At 45.1% G+C, this 15,455-nt stretch overlaps 1 protein-coding gene across 1 annotated transcript; it reads right to left on the bottom strand.

Moving 5' to 3' along the window:
* Positions 1-1,820: 1,820 nt before the first annotated feature.
* Foxi3 (forkhead box I3) lies at positions 1,821-7,733 on the bottom strand. The gene is given in 3 exon segments (XM_028859424.2): positions 1,821-3,878; positions 3,881-4,092; positions 7,003-7,733. Coding segments are annotated over 3 exon segments (1,278 nt in total). The 5' UTR covers positions 7,679-7,733; the 3' UTR covers positions 1,821-3,488.
* Between the last annotated feature and the right edge of the window lie 7,722 nt (positions 7,734-15,455).

Raw genomic sequence — 15,455 nt, 5'->3', positions numbered from 1 at the left:
TTGACGGCTTTCCATGACAAAGGCAAAGCCAAAGCCGGGCTCTGGCCTACAAGCCAGCCGACCTCCTGCCCTGTGAGAGCACCAGGGGTTTCTTTCTCATTAATGACCTCAAAGTTTTAGCCCCAGAAACAGTAGGAAAAAAAGACAAAAGCCAACCAGGCTAAGGACAGGTGCTTTCAAGCCTCCGAAGGCAGGGAAGGCCCTGGGAATCCCCTCTGAAGTTTGGGAAGTCTTTTGTGTTCTCAGCCTGCCTTGGTTTGCCTTGGGAGGGGTTCGGGAGCACAGTTGGCCGCTGGAGAGGGGGAGGCTGCAAAGCTGTTTTCAGAGCCTCCTCAGCTGCCTTCTTTCAGGAAGTTCAAGAGTGATGGAGGATTTCAAAATGACAAGATGAACCGAGCATGGTGGCGCAGCATTCAGGGAATGGATGAGCAAAACGGAATGTCAGCCTCTGCTATACAGTGAGTCAGCTTGAAGGCCAGTCTAGGCTTCAAAAGACTATTTCCAAAACCCAAAATATATGTACAAAGATGGAAGCATAAAACCTACTTAATAGGTCCCCAAATTCTCCTGCCCTACCGTATTTCAAAGGGCACAGCAGGCCACAGAAAGCTGAGACACATCAGCCTCAGCCCGGGCTCACTCCCCAGGGACCCTAGCTACCTATTATAGGGCATTCTGTTCTCCGGATTGTTGCAAGCCACCCAAAGTGTGGTCTAGCCCACTTTAAAATTTTCTATGGTTCCAAGGCAGAAAACATCACAGACGCACAAGTCTGCAGCAACTGGGTGCTGGTGCACTTTGACCCGGAACCATCCAGGCCCCAGCAACTTCCTTGCTACTTAAGCAGATGGCTGGCAAGAGCCACACCCTGGTATATTTCATGCTGGATCTGTCACCTTGCTGACCCCTCAAAGGCAGGCAATAGGTCCTCACAATGCTATCATTCCAGTGTTCAATGTCAATCAACTATCCAGATCTAGTTCCTTCTAATACACATTTTGATCTGGTTTTCCTTTCTTCCCAACTAAACCCCACACTTGATCCCCTTAAAGAAGTTTAAGTAAAAGGTTCTTACCTGAGTTAATATGACCCTATGTGGTGGGGGAGGATGGGGGGGTGGGAACGGGGGGGGGGGATCTGTGGTATGTAAAGTGAATAGAAAAATTCTTAATAAAAAAATGACTATGTGACCTAGAGTAGGTATTTCAACTGTGTGGGTATGCCTCTGGGACTAATAGGCTTCCCATGATACACGGGGCAGCCTAAACAAAGAACTTCTGGGTGGGGCCAAGTTCAAACTTCCTGCTCCAGCCCTGGAAATGGGCTGCCTGTGGCTCCTTCTTCCCAAGCACATTCACCCTGGAAAGCTCCATGAAACGGCAGCCTCAGAATACTTTCTTTGGACTACTGTGCACCAAAACTCAGCTTAATCTGTCCTCCACCCTCAATTAGAGCCTTATCCTAGGAAAGCTAGACAAGCACTCTACTACTGAGGCCCATCCATCCCAGCTCAAATGTAGCTTCTAACAGAACTGCTTCTGCAGTATAAACAAACCCAACACTCATGCCCCAAGCCCTTCGTGAATGGTAACTTTTCCTCTAGCCCTTTGACCTGGGATTAGGTGGAGCAAAGTCAATGTGCAAAGTCAAGTACTCAACAGAGTCCCTCTAATGGCTTGAGTGACAGGTCGTCCATTTTTGTTGCTTCAAGAAAGACACTGAGGTCAGAAAGGCAGTAACACAAAAGCCAGGAGTCATCCCATTGAAGAGTTTATTCTTAGCATGCAGAGTACTTTCTTGGGAAAAAAAATCTTTGCAGCTCCAGCAGACATTATAAATTAATTTACAAATATAGAGTTGTGTTAGAAATATTCATAAAAGTCCTTATGATTCTTCACATACAAAAATATTAAGAAAAAAATTTTATGCACCAAGTTTGAGGCCGAGTAGTTTCTTTGGTTATATTTTTGCATAACAATTAATAAGCAATGGTGATAGAATTTGTACATCAAGAGGCCATTAAAAATTTCCATACATTTCTAAAAAATTTTAACTAAAGTTGTGAGTTCTAATATACAGGGGGCATAAAGCCTATCTTAAAACAAAAACAAACAAACAAAAAAAAAAACCACCACAGGGATTCCCCGTGGCCCCCCACTACAATTTCATGAGGTTCCTGTCTCATATCAATATTAAGAAAGAACACAGTGTCATGGGAGCTTGTAGAATATTACCTTCAATTTAGTGGTGGGCTGTTCCTGTAAATCCAAATCATTCCTGTCTGTCAGCAGCGCTCTCTGAGTTCAACTAATGATGACCAAGCATTTCCTTCCTGTATGATGCTGTGCTAGATTCTCCCCACTAAAAAATTATTCAAATGAAGTCACCTCAGAAGTGAGGTGGTGGTGAAACAGATTTATTATATACATACAACTTTTAAAAGAATTCAAATCTGTAAGATTGGTCTCAGAGGTAGATCTCTGTGAGTTTAAGGCCAGCATGGTCTACATAGGGCTAAGCAGAATCTTGTCTCAAAATTCCAAACAAAAAGAACCTGTAAGATTTCACTGTCAATGAAATAAATACCTAGGACACAAGCTAAAAGGGGCAGGATGCCAGGTTTACCAGGAGGAACTAAAACAATGGTCTCCAGACCTTATCCCATGGATACTCTGTCGTCAATTATGAGGCTGGCATGTTTGAGAACCAATTATTTCCTATGTGTGACCTTGGTATATTATTACCCACCATCTCAGAAAGATAGTCATACCTATTTTCCACACAGAATTTGGTACTTTCGATGGTGTCAGAGACCCAGTATCCTGGAACACAAGGAGACTTACTGTGTAGAGAAGTAACTGAGTTGACATTCCAGATCTACAGAACATTTGGCACAAAGAATCTCTGCAATAAGCACCTACCATGTCCAGACAGAGGTAACTTGTAACTTGTGAGCTGGATTCAGAAAGGGTTTGTGGCATACCCTAGATACAAGAAGAGGCAAAGGATACAAAATTGGAGTTTTCTTATTTAAAAAAAAAAAAATCCAGATGATCTGGCTTTCCATGAAAAATCAGAACGCTGTTATGAAGGAAATGACCAGCTGGTCAATCCCCTGTGCCTCCAGCTGCCAAAAGCTTTAATTTTTCCCACCCATAGCTTCAATGGCCTTTTTCCCCAACCAGCTGCCTGTATACATTTGAGCTTGCTGTTCTGATAAACAAGTGAATAATAAAATAGATGCCATTCTCACAGAGTTTTACCTACTGAGTAAGGTGCCTTTTATTTCCAGAGAGGCACACAACCAGAGAAACCTAGAAAAGCTTGCAGGAGTCTAAGAACTACTCTGGTTAATGTGAGCATAGGCAGCGGAATGTAGGATCGTTCAGGGGCTCACAGAAATCAATGAAGCTCAGCCCTACCCCAGACTTCCTGAGCCTACATTCAAAACGGATCTCAAGTGGACATGTGAAGTCTTGAGGAGCTGTTTACACATCAGAGCCATCCCGGGGGTAGATGAGGCTGTTGACCATGCTGAAGTTGTAGAAAGGGCTGCTGAAGGGACTACTCTGGTCCCCGCCGCCGCCGCCGCTGCCGCCAGGGAACGGGCTGTAGTAGGAAGACAGCTGGCTGCTTCCACCCACAGTGCTCAGCTGCACGGAGTCTGGAGAGCTGCCTGGGGTGGAGGTGTTGGGGAACGTGCTGGCGGGCAGCTGGGTGCCCCCTAGGTGGCGGTGATTGCCTGGGATGGCTCGCTGGGTGCTCAGGCTGCTGGGGCTCACACTTAGCGTGCTAAGGCTGCTGAAGAACGTGTTGAGGCACGGGATGGATGCTCCAGGAGAGGAGGAGGTACTCTTGGCGTCGTCTGCTGGAGACTCCGGGACTGGGATGGCCTCATCGCAGAGGAGGGGCTGCCTCCTTCCAGCTTCCCACTCGCTCTTAGTCTCGAGGATAGCCCTTCTGATTTTGATGTTCCTGAAGCTGCAGTGAGGTTGCTGTTGGCCTCAGAACGGCGCTTTCGCTTCCGACGGAAGTTTCCATTGTCGAACATTTTTTCACAGTTTGGATCTAGAGTCCAGTAATTACCTTTTCCTGAGGAAAAAAGAAAAAAAAAAAAGAGTTAATGAGGGTTATATTTTTTATATTTGAGACAGGGTTTCTCTGTGTAGCCCTGACTGTCCTGCAACTTGCTCTGTAGACCAGGCTAGGCTTGAACTCAGAGATCCACTTGCCTAGGGCTCCGAGTGCTGGGATTAAAGGCATGTGCCACCACTCCCAGCTTTTAGGTTCAATTTTATTCCTGTACACAGAGTGTCCCCCTTAAGTTGTCAAGACAATGTAGTGGGTGTCTGAAATCACGAACAGCAGCAGATCTTATCAATCCTATTCTTTGTCCTATACATGTACACCTATGATAAAGTAAATATATAAATTAGGCAGAATAACAATATTATAAGCTATGTCAAGTAGGGCCTGTTTCTGGAGTTTGAAGACAGTTTCATGTACCCCACGCTGGCCTTAAATTGACTGGTTCTGCGGTCGCCCTCTCTGGGATCACAAGCATGCACCACTATACCCATTCTACAATGCTGAGGATCAAAGGCATGCCATCCTCTTCTGGAGGCCTTACCTACTTCACTAGCAAGGAGACATTCAGAATAGGCTGTCCTAGTCAGTTCTATGTTTTAGTAGCCCCACCACTTACACCCTAAAACCGATTTTATGAGGCACGTACTACAGTCACCCACCACTTTCCCTTACTCTAGTCCCAAACCATGTAGACTTGCAAAATCATGAAAGTCTGGTGCATGGTAAAACAGAAGCTTCCATTTGTTTTCTAAAATAAGGCGGCTGGTAAGTTAACACGTAGTAACTTAGGCTTACATGATACCTTAGCGTAGTAGCTTAGCTGGCACAGGGCAAGCAGCCTGAACAGTATTCACTACAATTTTTTCTGAAATATATGCAACTCCTACAACCAAAAAGAATCGCCCTGAAAAAAGCAATCACAAAATGATGAACTGTGCTCCGGAGCAATCAAGCTCTAACAACTCCACGGATGGGGCTTGTTTGCCGCACCAGGAAGCTGGGAACGGACACTCATCTGAGCAGGGTGTGTCCCTGTAAAACCAAGTTGTCCACTGGGGAAATTCTGCACTCGTTGAAAACACCCAACACGTGCCTTCTGTAGAAAATGCCCTCCTACGAGGGAAGGGGAAAGACCCACAGCTACAAATTTAATAATATCTCTTTTTCTTTAATCAGGGTCTCACTATGTAGCCCTGGCTATCCCAGAACTTACTCTGCAGGCCAGGCTGGCCTTAAACTCAGATCTGGCTGCCTCTGTAGATACCGACACACAGTATCTGTAACTATCTGTATAGGTCATCTTGGTATATGAATCTTTTCTTCCTTCTCTCCTCCGTGCTAGGGGGTACCCCAAGACCTCAATAAATTAGGCAAGTGCTCTATTTTTGAGCTATACTCCTGACCTTCACTGGGTTTTGTCCTAAAAAAAAAAAAAATTTCCAGATACCAATATCTCTTTGAATTTAAGTTCAAAGGAATACGTGTAACAACAGACATAAAAAATCTTGGGTGGTTTGAGGCTAAATTGGGAAGGTACATCTTCAGAAACTGCGCGTCCTGTCCAAGTGTCACTGCTGGGCACAAATGGCTGTTAGGACACTTGAAATGTGTCCAAATTAAAATGTGTTGTAAAATATACACAGGCTGTGAGATTTAAGAGAAAGGATGTGGCCGGGCAGTGGTGGCTCAAGCCTTTAATCCTAGCAATCTGGAGGCAGAGCCAGGTGGATCTCTGAGTTCAAGGCCAGCCTGGTCTACCAAGTGAGATCACGAAAGCTACACAGAGAAACACAGTCTAGAAAAACTGAAAAAAGAGAAAGGCTGTGAAGCTGACCTTGAACTCCTAATTTCCCAGCCTTTGTCTCCGACATGATAGGATTATAGGAACAAAATTCGCTATGCCTAATCACAGGTTAACTTTTTAAATGTGGTCTGCAGCTACACAGTAACAGCACTGGAAAACACTGCTCCAGAGCCATGTCTGCAAGACTAGGGGCGCAACTCAGCGGGAGGGCTAATCCCCTGCAGGTCTGAGGCCCTGGGCTCCATCCCCTAACACAACAAAGGACGTTGGTAGCATTTAAACAGAACTCCTAGATCTCATTTTCCTTGTTCTGGGTTCATTCAAAACGCCTCAAGCAAGAGTCCGTTTCTTTGTAAGCGTCTCTCCACTTCCCCCTCTGCCAGGTGAAACATCACTCAGAAGACCTATGCAGTCTTCTGTACTCAAGAGATGGGGTTTAGACCAGTGGGAGGACAGTTGGGTCATTTATTTCTTAATTTACCTAAACCTCTCAGTTGTTCCACTTCGGATTTTCATCATTAAATGACCGCAAGTTAAGTGAATAGGTAAGGACGCGGTGAGATCCTCAGGAATCCAAAGGAGGCCCAATGTTCTCGTTCATCGTTTTCAACAGCTGATAGAACACCCTGCTTCTGAGAGTCCCTTGCCTCCTGTTCTTTCTCCCAATCTACTTCCAGTAACTAAGCTGTCCCTTGCAGCGGCCTCCTTGAGGGTTTTAATTCTTTTCTTTTTCTTTTTCTTTTCCCCCCGGAGCTGAGGACAGAACCCAGGGCCTTGCGCTAGCTAGGAAAGCGCTCTACCACTGAGCTAAATCCCCAACCCCTGATTTTTTATTTATTTATTTTTCTTTAGCCGACCAACTTCTGCCCTGAGTGTAGGGGACCCAGTTCACCGTATCCTCTGTAAGATCTGATACTTCCCGCATCCCTATCAGACCAGGTTGGGGCGGATCTATCCCCACATGTTCCCCAGTGATGAGAAGACCCGGTGTGGATTTTCAACCTAGCCGCACACACGACTCCCAATACTGGGCTCCGGCTCGCAGCACCCGCAGGTGCGCGCGGCTCCGCGTCCTCCCCAGCCGGGAAGGACCTGTCCTGCCATCTCACCTGGGTCATCCTCGTCGCGGGGCACCTTCTTGAAGCAGTCATTGAGTGATAGGTTGTGGCGGATGGAATTCTGCCACCCGGCCTTGCTGCGCTGGTAGAAAGGGAAGTTGTCGGCAACGAACTGGTAGATGTGGCTGAGAGTGAGCTTGCGCTCGGGAGCGCTCTGGATGGCCATGGCGATGAGCGCCGAGTACGAGTAGGGCGGACGCACCATCTTCATCAGATCCTCGCGGCTGGCCATCGACAGCCAGCCCAACTCGCCCGGAGCTGCCGAGCCGGCGGGCGAGGCGGGAGCAGCAGCCGAGGGCTGCGCGAAGCCCCGCTGGGTGCCCGCGAAGGTGCCCGGAGCGGCAGGGGGCTGCAGGAACGGCCCGGGAGCTGCTCCGGGGGGCGGCGGCGGGGCGCCCAGGTAGCCCGCAGCGGAGGCCGGGCCGCCCACGCCGGGCCCGTTGAGCCACAGGTAGGGGTTGGCGGCCGCTGCGGGCGGCGCGGCGTAGTCGGAAAACGAGTAGGGCGCCCTGGTGGTCGAGGGCGCACCGGGCGCGGCGGCGGCGGCGGGCTGTGAGTACACGAAGTTTTCGCTGCAGTACAGGGCCATGTCGGTGGCCGAGGGCTGGTGCGGCGCGGCCGCGGCTTTGGGAGAACGGGGTTGGCCTAGGCGATTCGGAGAGAGCATCCCTAGGAGAACCAACCCAAAGGCCCGCCCCGGCCTCGGCTGTGAGTACCGATCTGGAGCGCTAGGGAGCTCTCCAAGGGCGGGCGACCGCGCTTCTTATACCTGCGGGCCTGCTGGGGCTGGGCGGCTGAGCAATCCACGCCCTCGCCACGCCCCACGTGCCCCGGAGCAGCGTGGAGCCTTTCGTGCCCCGCCTGTCCTGGTCTCGCAGCCAGCTCCCGAGTCAAGGTGAAAAGCGCCCCTCCATCCTTCCTTCATCCCGCCCTCGCGTCCTCCAGTCTCGGCATCCATCCATCCCAGCCTCCCCTCCATCTTCCCATTCTAGCCCCCGTGCGATCAGTTTACTACGAAATGCGGAGTACTGAACCTAGAAGAGAGACCTCGCCAACTGGAAGGCTGTTCCTTTTCTAACAAGTCCCAAAGTTGTAAACTTTGGCGGGGGAAGGGGGAAAGGCGGTGATCGCGCGTTTTTCACCTTCAGTACAGCACTCACGTTGAGTCTCGACCGATCGGCTCCTTGTCATCAAAAATATTATATGTGAAAAGGCACCCTGTGGGCCAGGAGTGAAATAGTTCTCTCGTCTCTTCTTTTGGTGGCGATTCATCTTTCTAGTTAAACTGTATGTTTATTGACTTTCGGAAACACTTCATTTTTTCACCGAATTTGTTCCAACTTTTGGTGTGTGGTATTATTTTTCAAAAGGTGTGTGTGTGTGTGTGTGTGTTGTTGTTGTTGTTGTTTGGAATTAACATTTAAAAGCCGCAAAGGTTGAAGTAATTTAAACCGTACAAGAATCGCTTACAGCCAAGGGTCTCTTGTTTTATTCTCCGCTTCTCCTCGTTTTCTAAAGAAGTTCTCTGGCACCGGGAAAACAACTAGTGAAATACTGTGACGACCCACGTGCCGCGCAATCGTTACTTACTAATTCAAAACGACAGCGAGAAAATAACCTCTTTTATCATTCAAAGTATTCCTAAATGTGTTCTCGATAAAAACAGATCCAAAACCTCTTGTTTGAGGGGAGAAGTAATTGGTTGCTTTTTTTTTTTTTTTAATTCTCTACTTTCGGATTACAGTCTGACCGCTGAAAATATTACTTCAGAACCTCCGCCCTAGCATTTATTCACGATAGTGTTAGTTTTGTACTTTAAACAATTCACCTCTTTTAAAAAAAAAAATACAGGTCCGTGGTTCGAGGCGACTCAACAGGTAAAGGCGCTTACCGCCAAACCTAAAGCCCTGAGTTTGATCCCTGGAGTCAACGAGAAAACGGACGCAGGAAAGTTGTTTTCTGATTTTCACAAGTGCGCCGCGGCGACACCCGCTCCCCTTTCCCATAAACGAGTAAATAAATAGTCATGTAATGTTTAAACTTAAAATGGAAACTATTTAGCAAACTTGAGTGTCTAAAATTTATATCTCACCTCAAACGTAAATGGTTATCTTCTCTGAAACCAGAAGGAAGCCCTGCAACTATAAAACACCTGCCTGCGTCTTTGACGTTCTTGGAAGAGTCTAGAACAAAAAAGAAATTATGACCCCTTAACTGTATTTTAGCTTAAAATACACTGCTCTTTATTTAGATAAAAACAAAAACCGGCTTCCCATCTTTCCAGTGGGTTTGGAATAAAGTTCTTTGGTGTTAGGCAGATCTCTCCTGGGAAGCTAGCAAAGTTGGAAACTATGAACTAGGTTGGAAAGCAATTTTAATGTCATTATGCCCTGCTGGCTATTTTTTCTTAAGTGTAAAGCTAAGATAACAGGGTCCAAGTAAAAGTTGAGAACCTAGAGGCAAGCTTTTTTTTCCCACACAAACTTTAAACATCTAACTTTTATGTAAAGTGACCAAAAGTATTAGCTTCAGGTAAATGAATGTTCAAAAGGTTTCAGCACTAACTTTTCTTTCATTCTAAATGGCAGTTAGTTACGAAAACGTTGAATCCATCTTCTCTTTAGTAACTGATATTCTTCAGAATATAGTACTTTCCCTAATCTTTTAGCAAATTGATTACCCACACACAGTTTGCCATGTTTCTTCTGGGTATAATTTTCAGTCCTCCAAAACGAGAGGCCACCATTGCAGAGTATTGTTTATTGTTTTGATGAAAGGATTTACCCAGTGGGTTGGGTTCCTGCTGTCTTTCGCAAACCTTAGTTTTATTTGAAAGGAGCAGAGCCACCTACCGACCTTTGGTTGCTGTTACAGTACCTCCCCGTGTGACTAGACAGCATCCTTTGCTAAATAATAATAATAATAAGTCACGCTTTTCTATCTATTTTCTTTATTTCATTTCATTTTATTTTGAGAGATTCATTTCACGTAGTCTAGGTTGGCTTTGAACTCTCTGTGTAACTGAGGATAGCCTTTAGGGGCAGACCCTCCCGCCTCTACCGCCTAAGTGCTGAAGTTACAGGCATGCGTAACATACACACCCATACCTTTGATCACATTTTGGTTCTATAAACATAAAGCTAGTACTAGTCACAGCTTGGGTTATTCCCTGTCAAAATTAATTTTTTTAAAGCATCTCTATGTTTAAAATGGAGGAAGCTGAGGCAGGTGGATTGTCATAAGCCTGGGCTACAGTTTGAGAATGTTAAAAAAAAAAAAAAAAAAAAGCCCACAAACAAACAAAACAAATAAATAATAATCAGAGCAAGAAGAGTGCTGAAACTAAAGTTTCCACTGGGGAGGCTGAGGTAGGAGGATCCAGAATTTGAGGCCAGAGTGCTGCACTGTGAGACCCTATATAAAAAATATATATATACAACTACAATACAAACCGGGTGTGGTAGCCATGCCTTTAATCCCAGCACTCGGGAGACAGAAGCAGACGAATCTCTGTGAGTTCGAGGCCAGTCTGGTCTACAGAGCGAGCTCTAGGAAAAGGCACAAAAGCTACACAGAGAAACCCTGTCTCGGAAAGAAAAAAAAAAAACCAACAACTACAAGACCCCTGTAATAATGTTTTGTCCAGTCACCCTTCCACAATAGGATATAATCAAGACAATTAATTGTTGCATAAATATAAGCTGTGGCATTTGGGGAAATTATTCCACTTAGGGAAGATAGCTCACAGGCTTCCACTGCTATTCCCTGACATTCTCGTCACCTCCTTGAGGCGGCTGAGCAACAGCAGACTCTGACGGGATGTTGTCATTTTGAGCAGTGTCTTATGGAACGTAGTTATTACTTCCATTAATCTGCAGTATCATAGGAACACCGCACATTGGTGTGCTGGCTTCGCCACCTACTTCCAGAGGAGGAAAGGATCACATGCACTGAAAATGGCCTTGGTGCTCTTCACTAAACACATTGGCCAGCGTAGGCCAACGCTGCATTTTACGTAGCATTGGTGTTTACAGAAACACTCATGAGTGGAAATCATGGGCTCAGTGGGTAAGGGTGCTTGCCACCAGCTTTATGACAGTGGAAGGCAAGAACTGACTCCCTCAAATTGTAAACAGAGACAGACAGACAGACAGGCAGGCAGACAGAGTGACTAAAATAAATAAATGTGATTTTTGAAAACTGGAAACCAGGCACTCTAGCCCTATCTCCTACCTGGCTGTTTAGCTGGCATTCTATAGTCCTCACACTCGTCTCCCTTCATCAAGTAAATGAGATGCTCACTGAGGTTGAACCCTCCCGGACCCCCGACAGTGTAGCTCAAACTGGCCCAAACTTTCCACAGTCCAGCTGCCTCAGACTTGTGAGTGCTAGGACTGCAAGCATGCCAAATTGCCCTGGCTGGAGGGGTCATTCTTTCGCTTACCAAATATTTATGGCTTTACCAAATATTTATGACTGGTAATGGGAAGTAGAGTGGACAATTGGGAGAGCAAGCTTTTGCATGATGAGCAAGTATTTCATGTAGTGGTGTACCCAAAACAAACAAAAGTTGAGAATAAGCCTAGGCTCGGGCCCAGGATGAACCTTGGATGCCTACACCTGAAAAGTATCAAAAGAGAAAGTCATACGTGGAGAACCAAGAGACCCAGGGAGCCCAGACTATCCTGTACCCAGTCTTCCAGTGCTGAAGGTCACATTGTCATACCTGGGTGAACTAACGTAACCTGGTCCACTATTTTAGCCTTTCAAATGAGTAAAAGTTATCTAAAGACAGGCTGATGCTAATTTGCAAATCTTCACTCAGGCATGTGATCTCAGACGTTTTCTGCTAAAGAGATAAGTCTTCTGCTATCTCAAAAAAGTTTGGGGCTGGGAATATAGCTCATTAGCATGTGCTCACCCAGCCTAGCATACTGGAAACCTTGAGTTCAGTTCCCTAAAATTTACATAACAAAGACTGGCCTTGGTTGGAGAGATGGTTCAATGGTTGAGAGCACTGGCTTACAGAGGACCTGAGGTCAATTCTTCACAGCTGCATGATGGCTCACAACCATCTGTAACGTCTTTTTTCTCTGACTTCTATGGGCATGTGGCATACAGACATGCATGCAGGCAAAACATTTATACATATAAAATAAATAAATTAAAAAAGAAAAAAGACCTAGAACACTAATATGAAATAGTCACTTGCCAACGTTTCAAACAATTGGGAAAAAAAAAAGAATTCACCCATTTTTAACATATCTGACAATATCGGCAGACTTCTGGACTCGTCATGACTGTCTGATTTGTGTGGCCAAGAAGTCCTTGGGTACACAACAGTGAATAGTTGTGCTCAGATGTACCAGCCTGAATAAAGGGCTTCCATTCTCATATTAAACCATCAAGGACCATGCACTCTGGGTTTTCCCAACCTTCTCAAACTCCATTTTGGTTTGCCATAAATAAATCAAAGTGTTCAGAAACCCTTACCATCTCTGTCTGGATGCATGATTTGGCAGATGTCACCATGGTCTTCATTCAGCCTGTGTCTCTCACACACAGTCAATTAGCTGACTTTAAATTAACAGTGACTTCATCAGTTTCCTGGCCTCTGTCATATATATATCTTTGTATAAGGTTCAAATATACATATATGTATACATGTGTGTATATACTATTATAGAATATGATGCAGTGAGTAGATTTTTCTGTAAGGTCTGACTACATGATGCAGTATATACACATATGCACACACATACACAATAGAATGCATATATACAATATATATGGATCATGGCAATATACTCCCATAGTTCTTTGCTTTGCTTCTATTTTTTGAGACTGGTGACTGTCTTTCATTTAAAAGGCACCTCATACATTTTTTTCTCATGACAATGATGTCCATGGTAATGATAATGAAGAAGTTGATGACAAACGTAATTTTATGGTTCTTCCTAACTCTAGACTTAATTTGGTTGATTCCTCCCAGCCAGAGTTTATTAATTTGTCAACCAGTGCTTCAGGGTCCCTTGGTAAAATCAGGAAGAGGATTAAAATGCTGATTCCCTACACCCACCCAGGAGAGAAAATCTGCTTTTAGGTTCTTTCATTTCTTTCTTTTGGTTCTAGAGTTACGGATTGAAGCTAGGGCCAAGAACATGGCAACTGCGGGTCTCCTGCTGAGCTAACTCTCTAGGACAGATACCCATTCAAGTCTCTCACCTGCACCTAGTGACTCAGACATTGCTGGGTTTGGGAGCATAATCACCTATTTAAAACTTTATAAATAAAAGGGGATGCTATTTTAGAGACACACACACATCATAAAGCAACTGTTTGCAAGTTGTTGATGTGTGAGCAAGGTATCAGAATCAATAAAAAATATTGTTTTCAAATGGCCTGGGTGAAAAGCCATGAGCAATAGGTATGCGCCTGTATAACTCCACAGATGTGGGGGCAGGGAGATGCCAGAGCCATGCTACAGGGCAGGTGTAGAAATAATGACAGAGTACTTTGTACAAATGCATCAATCTATATTTTAGAAGGGGGGAGAGGAAGAAGGGGAGAATGTGAGGGGTCTGGGAAGGAAGGAAGAAAGGAAGAGAAAAATGAGGGGGGAACTGATGAGAAGGAGAGGTAGGGTAAGATTTGGGATAGAAAGGAATTCTTTCTTCCTTCCTTCCTTCTTTCCTTCTTTCCTTCCTTCCTTCCTTCCTTCCTTCCTTCCTTCCTTCCTTCCTTCCTTTCTTTCTTTTTGAGGCAGGGTCTCTCTACATAACCCTGGCTGTCCTGGAAGACCAGGTTGGCCTCAAACTCACAGAGATCTACCTGCCTCTGTGCTAGATTCAAAGGCATGTGAAGCCACACCCAGCTTAAAAAAAAAAAAAAAAAAAAAAAACGAACTCTTATCTGAACTACAAAGTTGGAAGATAAAAATGGCTTGAGCTCATCTTGGGATGCTATGTAAATCTGTGACTCTGAAGCAGAGCATACCTGAACCAATACCTCTCAGACCTTTGACCTCTCAGACTTATGTTCTCTGAAAGAGTTTTAAGTATCAAGATGAGCACTACTAGCTACTCACAAGACAGATGAGCAGCAGAGGGCTGAGAATGTTGGTACAGAATAAAGAGGAAAACAGAGAAATTTTAAAAACGTAAAAGCTGTAACAGGAGCTGGAGAGATGGCTCAGGAGGTACGGGTGTGTGTTGCTCTTACAGGGGACTAGACTCTGGTTCCCAGCACCCATACCAGGCAGATCATAACTGTCTGTAAATCCAGCTCTAGGGTATCTGAGGCCTCTGGTCTCTGCAGGCACTGGTACTCATGTGCACATTCCCACATGCAGACATGATACACTCATACACATGATTTAAAATAATAAAACAATTTAATGTTGAAAGCAAGACCCAAATTGCTTAAAGATGTGACAGGAAATGTGGCGAGGCCTGGAAAGTACTGAGCATTTAGCAAGCAATAGCTTTTAAATGTTTTTAAAATTTATTTTTGTCGTATAAATGTTTTGCTTGCATGTATGTCTGTTTGATATATGTGTGCTTGGTCCCTGGGGAGGTCAGAAGAGGACATCAGATTCCCTGGAACTGGAGTTATAGACAGCTGTGAGCCACTATATGGGTGCTGGAAATTAAAACCAGGTCCTCTTCAAGAGCAGCTAGCAGCTCTCAAGCTCTGGGCCATCTTTCTAGTCCCTAAAAACAATATTTGTTTGTTTATTTGGTTAGTTGGGTTTTCAAGACAGGGTTTCTCTGTGTAACAGCTCTGGCTGTCTTGAAAACTCCCTTTATAGACCGGGCTGGCATCGAACTCACAGAGATCCTCTTGCCTCTGCCTCCTGAGTGCTGGGACTAAATACATGCACCAACATTGCCTGGCAAAACAATGTTTTTAAATCATTACCTAATTTTAATTTTTTAAAAATAGATAGACCTGGAAATTAAAATGTATGTTATTGTTGTTCACTTTTGAGACAGGGTCTTGCTCTGTAGCCCAGGCTGGCTTAGAATTCATTGTGTAATAAAGGCCTCCCTCAAACATATAGCAGTCCTCCTGCCTCAGCTTCCTGAATGACCATGGGTGTGCCGCCATACCTGGCTTTGACAAGTCCTGTTCCGATCGCCCATAAGACACAGATCATAAATATAGAAGAATGAAGAGAAATAAATACTAGATTCAAGTGTGTGTGTGTGTGTTGTTGTGTGTGTGTGTGTGTGCATCTGTCTGTCTGTCTCTGTCTCTGTGATGAAAGTAGAAAGGGAAATATAAGAAGGCGTGCAAAGAACAAGAGAGTCATGAAATAAAGACATTATGAAAATAGAAGAGAGCACTATGGGAAATAGAAAGGGGATCAGCAAGAGGGGAGATGGGACATGGGAATGTGTTTTGGGTAAGGAAAGAACGTGTGTGTGTGTGTGTGTGTGTGT

This window comes from Peromyscus leucopus, chromosome 3 (genome assembly GCF_004664715.2).
Source record: "Peromyscus leucopus breed LL Stock chromosome 3, UCI_PerLeu_2.1, whole genome shotgun sequence".
Classification (NCBI taxonomy): domain Eukaryota; kingdom Metazoa; phylum Chordata; class Mammalia; order Rodentia; family Cricetidae; genus Peromyscus; species Peromyscus leucopus.
Note: the sequence above shows the minus strand (reverse complement) of the source record. Positions and strands in the feature narration are given on the sequence as shown.